The following is an 11178-nucleotide window of genomic DNA, read 5'->3' as shown; positions in this document are numbered from 1 at the left end:
TGTCATATAGGATTTGCTTGCACTCGGATCCGCCGAAACTTTTATAGTTTCTATCTATATCTATATAGATAGAATATTCGACACGAAATTCTAGTAGTTTCTCTATTCGGCTTTGAAATAATGTTGGATTCAATATCCACTTAATTTAAATAAGTTTTCCAGATGTTTACAGAATTCTTTTAATATCTGATATCATCTTTAATTACTCCACGGACAATTTTTAATTTTCTATAACTTTTCATAATTATTAGATATTGTTCTTTCATTAATAGTAATGACTGATCACTTAATTCTTCTTCTTTTGGCTCTATAGCCGAAATCAATCACTGATCTCCTGGATTTGTTGGCTCCAACAGTGTCTGTCCAAAACTTTAGTTTGGACATCATAATATGATGCTGGTATCTTGATTAATGGTGTCTATCCATCTTTTATCAATAATTTTAATATCTACTCTCTCTTTTTGGTTTTATTACCAATCTATAATTGCTAAAGAAATTAGCCCGTTACGTCTTGCCTGAACGTAACTCATCTATTATGTATATGATATACAATACTGAAGTCTCAATCCACATCCGTTTGTCTAATTATAAAAAAGCAAGATTCTAAGATAAATCATTAAATTAGGATACACACACACACGCACCTTTTTAATTTTAACTATTTTTTTTTACGTCCAGAATAAACGACATGTGAACATTATTATTAAATCAAAAGACGAACAAACGGTCCGTAGTCATCCTCAGTCGTATTTTGACCTTTCCGTAAGATAAGTTGCCTCCACACTTAGAGGATATGCTAAAAAAAGGAATCTTGACCATCTGATCCATCGACGTCTACTCAGGCCTGATAACCTCGGAGTTTATCTTGTGTGTTTATCTTAGTAGCGTTGAGTACAATGGCACCTGAGACATCTGTTTGTCATAAAATTTGAAACTCTTTCTTACTCACTGTTTATACGAATAAGCGATTCACGCTTGTATAGATCACTCTTCCTTACATAACAAAGCATTTCTCCATAAAGCATAAATCTGGCTTTTCTTGTGAAACAAGAGCAGACATCGTTCTTCAAAAAAAAAAAAAAAAAAAATTCATTGTGGTTAAGTACCGCCTGTAAATTCGAACGACCATCAAAGGAGAAAAAATTATACCTTTTGTTAAGAAAAAACTGTGAAAGAAAAAAGGAGAATAAAAAAATGGATGTATTATTGTGTTATTTAGAATGGTTGCTTTGGGAAGATATTTACTTAAGCTAACGATACTGATGTTCAAAATATTTCTTAACTCTTCTAAAATATCATTGATTTTATTTTTATCCTTTCAAGACGAGTTTCAGACAGATAAAAAAGGGGTCAAAAGTATTTAGAATGAAGTGTGTAGTGTAGCAGAGTTAGTGATAAAAATACGATACTTTTTTTTATAATGCAGAAATTAGTTCAATGGAAACATGATGTGGGCTTGTACGCTGTCCTTGTCTTAAAATGCCTGCTAAAATCAATCAGCCATCCGAATTTATTTCTCCAAATATGAATGGTTTAGCCTTTTTTTTAATTGTTTTTCATTTGAACTGATCCTATGATTTGCATTTAAAATGTCGAACTTGGAAATCTCTCCAAAGTGAAATTCAATTTACTATTAATTTATAAATATTAAATGTATCAACAATAATAATTTTACTCAAGTATTTTATTTATTTAATCAAGGAATATGATATACACATTTCATAACATATATAGGATATGTTATGAAATACGCAAAGAGTATGGAGAATTGTGTGTTACCAATGATGCAACTCATTGTCGTAAGAAAAAAATATCTTTAAGACTCAGGAACAAGGACTCTATAGATTATATGGATCATGTCATATGGTTAATGTCTGCTACTTTAATGTGAACATCAATAATAAGAGCAACTGCAGATTATGTGATCAGAAAGATGAAACTGTAGAACATGTAATCAGTGTCTGCAGCAAAATAGCTCAAACTGACTATAAATATCCCCATGATCAAGTGGCCAAAATAGTTCATTGGCATGTATGCAAAAAATATGGCTTTCCTACTTTTGGTAACTGGTGGCAGCATTAAATAGAGACAGTATTGGAAAACGAAACAGCAAAAATTCTCTGGGACTTTAGAATACAAACTGATCGGCATTTGGAACACAATAGACCTGACATCACAATTATCGAACATCGACAAGTTTGGATTTTGATATCGCAGTACCCAGTGATAACAACATTAACAACAAAGAACTGGAAAAAATGACTAAATATCGAAGTTGGCCGGCTGTGGCTTAAACACACCAAAATCATCCCAATAGTTATCGGTGCACTTGGTGCAACTTCAAAGAAGCTATCCAACTATTTTAAACAATTAAACATATTATTTAAATATTAATATTATTTTAAACATATGACCTACAAAAAAAAAACAGCATTACTTGGAACAGTCCATAATTTACATCGCTACCTGACAGACTATTCTTAGATTCTTGGGCAGAATCTGAATTGTTCTGTTTCACCAGTCAAATTGTTGTTTAAATGATATCTTGTTTTACGTGAATAAAATAATAATAATACTTTTTTTTACATGCATACATATTGTTTTATTGATTTCTAAAATATTTACACAATTACAATAATCATCTTTAATGACATTCCTACTTGTAATTTTTTCAGCACTAAGTGCTGCATATGTGATTCATTTTCTACATTGCATTTCAATTAAAATTTTGATAATAATACTTTTTTGCATCTATATTTACAACACTTGTTCTTCTAATATTAACAATGAAGATTACAGGGAATTTTTGAATAAAGGATAATAATAATAATAATATGATAATGTCTCATATAAATTATATTCATAAATTAATAGTAATAATAATAATTTATATATATATATATTATTTATAATACATTACACGAATAAAATTGTTCATAACAGATACGTACACGTACATAGTATTTTTTTAAAATATTAATAATTGTTTACATTGTATATATTATAATATTAACATTGATGATTATTACAGACATTTTTTTGCATGTTTACACATTATGTATAAAATAACAATTTTCTATTTTCATCGTACAGAGTATTTATATCTACAATTAATGCATATTACACTTGATGCTCTGTACATTATATTGTACGTTGTTTAAGGCACATTATTTCTTTTCAATATTTTTTTTCTTTGGATACAAATTCATGTACTTTTTCTTTTATATTTGCATCTTCATTATTATTATACACCATACTGACTGTATTGTTACATAATTGGCAGTTTTTGATTTATAAGGATTACGTGTGGATGATTAAGGCAGATTAATCCCACCTACTTCGAAGCTTGGGTTAGCTTTTATGAAGAGAGTGGGATTAGCCTTCACTATTTATGTTGTTAATACTCTTTATGGATGGGAGATGTAGGCATTGGATGCTGGTGATTTGTGATGTGTATATTCAGTACCGTCGACAGGGTGTAGCATAGAGGCAGCCTGTCTCACGGCACAGCTTAATAAGGGCACTCTTTCAGCCATTTTGCAATAGACGACGCTGTTGCTACGCTAACAATATCTCTTAGCGTAGCAAGTGCGGAAAGAAGTTTTTCCAAGCTTAAGCTGGTTAAAAATGATTTTCAAACAGCAATGACCCAAGAAAGATTAGTCTAGCAACTATATCGATAGAGGTAGACATAGCTTGTAATTTAAATTTAGAAGAGCTTATAAACAGTTTTATTATGCGATATCCCCGTAGAGCAAACATTTAATTAATATTATTAATATTATCTTGTAATAAAAACAAAGTTTGAATTGGAGATTTTCTTATATTTTTGTCTTATAATCCAACAGGGGCGACTTTTAATTCTTTGCCTCAGGGCGCGATCTAATCTGGCGATGGCGCTGCGTATATTAGTGTTAATGGTATATTAACTTTGTTGGTATATTTTACAGAGTTCGTATTTTAATGTACTCGTCTATGAGTTTTAACTTTCTTGGTAGGTTGTTGAGTTGCGTGGGTATCTGATGTGATCACACAAAAGAACCGTAAGAGTTGTTCAAGGGTGCAGGGATGTAGAGAGTTGTAGGTCATGTTATCCTTATATATCTCTGTTGTTTCGACAGGTGATGTTGAAGTAATTCCTTATTATTGTTATGTAGTGTTTCAGGTTTTTAATGCTCAGGATTCTGTGTGTCACCATGTGCTGGTCGGATATTGGTTGTTACGTGTAAGGTGTCCAAATCACTGTTGACACGATTTTCCTGTGTAGTGTTTCTAATTTTGTTAGGTGGCTGTTTGATATGTTTGCATAGACTGTTATTCCGTATCTGAGTAGGGATTCGCAGATACCGTGATAGAGGAGTTTTTTTTTTTTTTAAGTTAGATGGAATAACGTCTTTTGCTTGGAAGAGTTTTCCTGCGATGATGCGAAGTTTGGTATGTAGGTATTCTATATGTTTTGTCCATTTAAGGTGGAAATCTATGTAAAGACCAAGGTATTTCGAATGTGTTACAGGTTTGATTTCGCGACATTGACAGTTTTTTTTTTGTTGTTGTTGTTAATGCAGCGGTATGTGTGACAGTGTATCGATAGTCGTGCGGGTAGCATGATTTTTTGGTTGTGTATTATCAACATCTGTGTTTTGGTGCAGTCGATTACAATTGCGTTTTTGTAGAGGTATGTTGTGATTTCATTTAGGTCTTGTTGTGCTTTGCAGAGAGCTGTGTTTATGTCTGAGTGGATTGCTAGTAGTGCGGTGTCATCTGCGTACAGAAATATTTGGCTTCTTATGGCCAGGTTATGAACATCGTTAATGTATATGTTGAATAGAGTGGGTGATAATATGGCGCCTTGAGGGACACCGTGTTTAATTTGTATACCCCTGCTGTGACGTACTATTTTTTGTTACTTGTGTTCTGTTTGAGAGATAGTTCCTGAACCAGGTATGCAGTGTTCCTCTTGTACCTATTGAGTATAGTTTGGTGAGTAGTATGTCATATTCAAATATATCAAATGCTTTTGTTAAGTCAAGTAGTATAAGGACGGCGTACCCGTTTTTATCGAGAGCTTTATTTATTGCCTCGGCGATGTGATGGTGCTTTTTGTTTTCTGAAAGCCGTATTGGTTTTGTGAGATGATGTTGTACTTCTGTAAATGCTTCTGTAGTCTGGTGTGTGTTATTTTTTCTAGAATTTTTGAAATGACTGGTAGGGTAGCTATTGGTCTGTAGTTCTGAGTATCGTTTCTTTTACCATGTTTGTAAATTGGCGTAATTATTGTAGTTTTAGTTGTTGTGGAATAATGCCAGCGTCGAATATTATGTTCAAGTGTCTCAAAAGTATTGGATTTATTTGTTCAAAGTGTGTTAAAAGGTCTGTGAGTCTTATTTTGTCTCTTCCTGGAGTGGTCTTTGGTTCTAGCTGTAAGAGTGCTTCTTTCAGTTCCTGTTTTGTTACAGTATTATTGTAACACCTTTTATAGGTGTTACAATAATAATAATAATAATAATAATAATAATAATAATTTCTCTTAAAAGTTGAAAAGTATAGGAATGTGTTATAGATTACAACCATACTTTAGGGAAGATGATCCCAATCCCCTTTTTTGTAAATAAAACAAAGTACATTAAAGATTGTTTGTTTGTTTTTTTTACTTCGTAATTTCTGGTTGTTAAAGAAAACAATCCACTAAATTTATAACAGTGCAGATAATTCGGCAGTATAAAGAAAATGAGTGCCACTTAAAATAATAACATCAAGATTACAGATAGTCCTAGACTCATTGAACAAACGTAATGGCCTTTTATGGCCAAAGGAAATGGGCTTTAATTTTATATATAACTTTTTTTTGGTAGTAATAAGGAGACATAACCTATCTGTTATATCTATGAGCCGCATTTATTTCATTTTCTGTTCAGTTGTCTTCTGTGATGAAAAACTCCGGTAACTCATAGGAAAAAGAAATCTTTGTAATCTCTTGAAAAAAGATTTTTTTTTTAATATTTAGCAGAAAAATGTGAGGATGAATACCAATTTAACAGAGAACGATATCCTTTGATTTTTATAGTTTATATACACTGTTATTTGTCTTTAAAAACATGAGAAAATAAACTGATTGATTAACTTAAATATTATGTTGTATAACTACTTACTACCTTTCTTACTTGCAAACTATGGGGAATTTATTTCTTAAAATTCATCTTTACGTTCTGAATCATATTGCCTCGCTTTTACTGTTAAATGCGATTTAAGAGATTCACCAAAGACCTACATTTTCAAATGAGAGCAGTGCTCATTCACACTGATGTCATCAAGTTACATCACATTAGATACAGCCACGTGTTACGAATTCCGCGAGTTGTTGACGTCACAAACGTTCTATTCTCAGCGAAAACAAATTAGATGAATAAAGATAAAAGATGGTCTTGATTCCTAAAAAACAGCACATGCTCGTGCAGCTCCGTCTGTAGGGAAAAAAAAGATGCATATTTTTCATTAAAGAAATAATTAAATGTACTTTTATAATTAGCCAAGCGTTACGGTTACAGTGATGAAGAATAAATCATTTAAATTTATGTAAATATCATTATGATTAAGTGTTGAACTTTTAAAGTATTAGAATTGAATTAAATGTAAAGCTTGTTCTGCATTTTTGACCATTTTGTTCCCTTTTTTTTATTGCTGCATTTCATAAGAAACTTGTTAAAGCAGGCAATTATATTTAAGAAGTCCTGAAGAGTTTTTGTGGATTCATTTGTTTTTAATAATTTGAGTCATATGTGTACGTGGTAATCGATATTAAAGTGCTCAGTTTAAGGCCTTGTGGAGCGTCGTCCAGTGATCTAAATGTTAAGATTGTGCTTCATGGGGAAGCGATATTTGAGAATAAAAAAGCAGTTCCAAAATTCTGCACAACAGGGGAGGGGGGGGGCGTTGTAAACACCAGATGCATGAAATTTGCACATCAGGCAACCAAGCAAGTGCCAGGAGGGTTTAGAAACTTGAAAACGGGATTTTTACCTTCATTTTGGTTGTCAATACCGTCCACACTAATGACACTAACCTTACCCCAATCTGCGCGACGTCGCCTGAACAAATGTCGATGAGATCCACATCTCCATGTGCTCTGCGACGAATGACTACTCGTTTTGATGAAACAGGATCATTGGAGGTTACACCTGGCAGATGTCGCAAACCCATCAGTTCACAAGTGAATGAAGTTGCTACTGCCGTTGTGAAGCAGGCCACAAATAACAGTGCTGGTTCTTGTGGTGCACATTATGTATCAAGACACATGGGTGTACCTTATACAATTGTCAGGAAAATACGGAAGCTTCTGCATTTCTATCATTCAAGATAACAGACACAGGAGTTGCGCCCACAGGACTTTGAAAGTGGACTCTGACATGCACTTCAAGATTCCTTCTTCGAGTTACACTAAACCAATATGCAATCCAACAAATTCCTTTGCATTCACCCAAAGTTACTGTCTAGTAAGTGTTTACAGCTTCTTTTATCATTGGACCATTCTTCTTTAAGGACATTCGCCAATCGGGTTCTGGGACCTGCTTAGCTACTACTGAGAGGTATCGACATATGCTAAACAATTTTATAGTGACACAGCTACAGCAGCACAGCGCATGCATTCATTAATTTTAATGTACGATGCCTCCCCTCCCTTCACACATCGGTCGATCCATAGAGGAAGTTCTTCGAGGACTTCCTCTATAACCAACATTTCGCGTCAGCCAGAGTGATCAGACGTGCCTTACCCACCAGAGCTGAAAGGCAGCACGGGCGCAACATCAGTTATCTGACGATTTTACATCAAACCATTGTCCGGTACATTCTTCTAGTATAACTGTACAACTTAAACATAGGTTAGTATGAATTTGTAGAATGTCTCATTTAGACCATATAATTGTAACGTTTTGAACAGTTTTTTTTTATCACTTATCATATATCTTTTTCTCGTCTAGTCACAATACTTAAATGCATATCATTATTACATTCCCATTATTTCTCATCGTAAAGTAAACTTTTGGTCCTTACGATTCCTATTTGTCCTGAAAACGGATTGTTCTTGTTCCCAATTCTTCTGTTGTTTCTTCTATTACTAAAAATACTGCCAGCAATGTATACCAACCACAAAATAACAGAAAAAAAGTTGTTTAATCTTCATGATCCAGTTTTTGTTCTTCGTGATAATAACTGCCCATAGAAAATCTACATCTGTCTCTGATAAACAACTTGGCGTTATTTTTTTTTAAATATTTTCTGATGTTAGATACTATATTATCTGTAGGTACCAAGTTTTAAATTGGTGTTCCTATATTTATGTTTTCATTCAATATTCGTATTAAAATATACGACGTGTGGCTATTAAATAATGATACAAGGTGCGCTGTGAATCGTGCACTCGTAGCAGTGGGATGCGCTTGGGCTGTGAATGACCTTGAAGGTTCTAGAAGCAGTTGAGATAAGCATTGTTCGCTGTCGCTCGTAGTTAGTCTGTAGGCAGTTATAAAAGAAACACGTGTGATGTCGCTTTGCCGGAATAATGTCTGATGTTAAACTCGAGCAGTGCATTAATCTCAAATTCCTTGCGAAATTGAAGAAATCGCCGACCGAGTGTTCGAAACTGTTACAGGAGGTGTTTTGATTTTGATATAAATGGTGTGGTAATGGTTGAATGAGTATCAGACAGTTAACCAACATTATTACCTTGAGGTTCTGGCCAAGCTGAGAGAACAAGTGAGGAAGAAGAGACCCTATCTGTGGGAGAATAACGCTTGGATTCTCATTCAGAACAACTCTCCAGTCCACTGTCTGTAAAGCAGTATATGGCTAAGAAGATCTCAGTGTCGGACCATCCACCTTACTCACCGGACTTAGCTCCATGCGACTTTTACCTTTTTCCAAAGTTGAAATCCGCATTGAAGGGCACCCATTTTCAGTCAGTGGATGAGGTAAAGGAGAAAACGGCAGCGCTACTGAACAGACGACACCTGATGACTTGCAGCACTGCTTCCAACAATGGAAAATTCGTATGCAACGGTGTATAGCTAGAGGAAGGGAGTATGTAAAAGGGGGTAACAATTAAGTTGTACAGTTGTAATAATAAACCACATGTTTACAACCGGACTCGTTATTTAATAGCCACACCTTGCATAATTAAAAAGCTACAAGTATGAGACATTTTATTCTTAGAAGAGGATTTCTGTGCTGAATAGCTTTTCTAGAAATGTATTCTGGAACTCTCATTTGAACTTACCGAGATCTTCATTTGAACACGCGCAATTCCAACCACCTTGTCACAGAGCCAGACGTTGTGTGGAGAGGTATTTTTTGTCTGTAGAAGTGTATGTTCACAAAGCCCGTTTACTTGTTCTGAGGGACGAAAACCCTCCACCTCCGTATGAGACCTTTAGTCGAAAGAGACCAAATAAAGGTCCCTCACGTCATGGACGGGAATCGAACTCAGGTCTTTCCGACCAAAGGGCTTCGTCTATACCGACTGATTTATATATATATATATATATATATATATACAGGGTGTTCGGGATAAATTTGACAGTTTCGTAAGGAAAAAGAAAATCTTCTTTGTATCTATTAAATTTAATGAATTGACAAAAAAACATTACAGGCAGAGTTAATTACAATACTATCAACAAGATTTACTCAAAATAACCACCATTAGCATCGATCACAGCTTCAACTCTGCTTCGGAACCTCGAACAAGCTGATGCTACAGTCTCCCTGGGAAGGGCCGCAAAAACTGTTTTAATTTTATCCATTAACTGGGCTTTTGTATTACTGGAAGTGCGATTGGTGTCTTTTTCAACTGCGCCCCATACAAAATAATCCATGGGGTTATGGTCTGGGGAGTTTGGAGGCCAAACATTTGGACTGGTGAAGTCGTAGAAATTTTCAGACAACCATTTTTGACTTTTCCCAGAGGTGTGGCAAGGGGCCGAATCCTGCTGCCATACATACGGCCTACCATTGGCCACCCTTGTTATCCGGGGCTTGGCTACAGTTAGCAACTCCACGAACAAAGCCCGAATTCCAATGCCAGGGTTCTTCAACACCTGTTCCTGCAGATTTGCGAGGAATTCTGCTGTACGAACGCAATCAGATCGTCTGCTAGGGATCTTTCTTCTTGCTACATCCTCGTAGTCACCATTGCAAGTCTCTAGTTCATGCCTGATTGTTTTTACTGTATTCAGGGAGCATTGGGCAGCAGTCGTAATATCCTTATTTTGATGGCTGGCACGAATCATCATGATACAAGTTATTCTCTTCCACGATTCAGGTGGGGTCCAGCTATCCATCCTTTCTGACATCTTGTATATGAATGAAGAAGGGTCCAAACTTTTAAATGAAGAGAAGTGTGTGTTAATACATGTAACTTACGGAAAAATATAATTAATTATAAATATGTCAAATTTATCCCGAACACCCTGTATATATATATATACATACATACAATTTATTATTATTAGTTGTACTTTTTTCATCAGGTATATATTAATTGTTTGAGCTTTCCTTAATATATATGAAGGATAATTAATTATCAATTAGCAATGACCTTTACCCTTTAACCTTTTAATTTTTCTGTTAGCCAAACATTACGCAAACAGTCTTTTTTCCATTTTTTTTCTTTATGAAAATAATAATTACTACTAGAGTGACCTTTAGTTGAAGTTGAATGCTGTTTGTAAGCTTGCATAAAAGTGAAAAAAAAAATTAGTTTGCGAATATATTCTGAAGCTAGCAATTTATCGCTTTTTCATGTATTTAAATTGTTCATTCTTTTTCCTATCATAATTATACGAAAAATAAACTGCTCGAAATAACTAAATATTTCCTTTTTTAAGCATAATGGGAACTTTGTTATTTTTTATGCCACAGAGAATAACCTCTGTAGAGTAGTACGCTTTCTGTTAAAGCTATTCGTATGGGAAAATTATTCTTGTGTTTTGTATTAGTGAGTTTAATAAAGGCGCATCGCCGCTTCAATTTTCATCCAGTTCTCCATATTTTCATAAATGCATCCTTCTCATGTTTGCGAGTTTTCAATTAAATTTAGATCGCAGATAGTTGGTTCTTAACATTTAAAAAAAAATGATAGACAGTTTCTTGAAAGTTGAAGCAAAAATAATGAAGAAATTTTACGAA

The 11178-nt window shown here is 34.3% G+C and overlaps 1 protein-coding gene across 1 annotated transcript in view; it reads left to right on the top strand.

The window, feature by feature from the left end:
* The first annotated feature begins 7132 nt into the window (after positions 1 to 7132).
* LOC150093056 (very long chain fatty acid elongase 7-like) overlaps positions 7133 to 11178 on the top strand; it is a 44220-nt gene continuing 40174 nt past the window's right edge. Inside the window, exon 1 of the mRNA XM_090414133.1 lies at positions 7133 to 7312. Within this exon, the coding sequence (XP_090270259.1) occupies positions 7133 to 7312 (180 nt within the window). The remainder of the gene's footprint in view (positions 7313 to 11178) is intronic.

This window comes from Typopeltis vanoorti, chromosome 24 (genome assembly GCF_054136105.1).
Source record: "Typopeltis vanoorti isolate ZY-2024b chromosome 24, IOZ_Tvanoo_1.0, whole genome shotgun sequence".
In the NCBI taxonomy this organism is placed as follows: Eukaryota; Metazoa; Arthropoda; class Arachnida; order Uropygi; family Thelyphonidae; genus Typopeltis; species Typopeltis vanoorti.
This window is presented reverse-complemented; position numbering and strand designations above follow the sequence as displayed.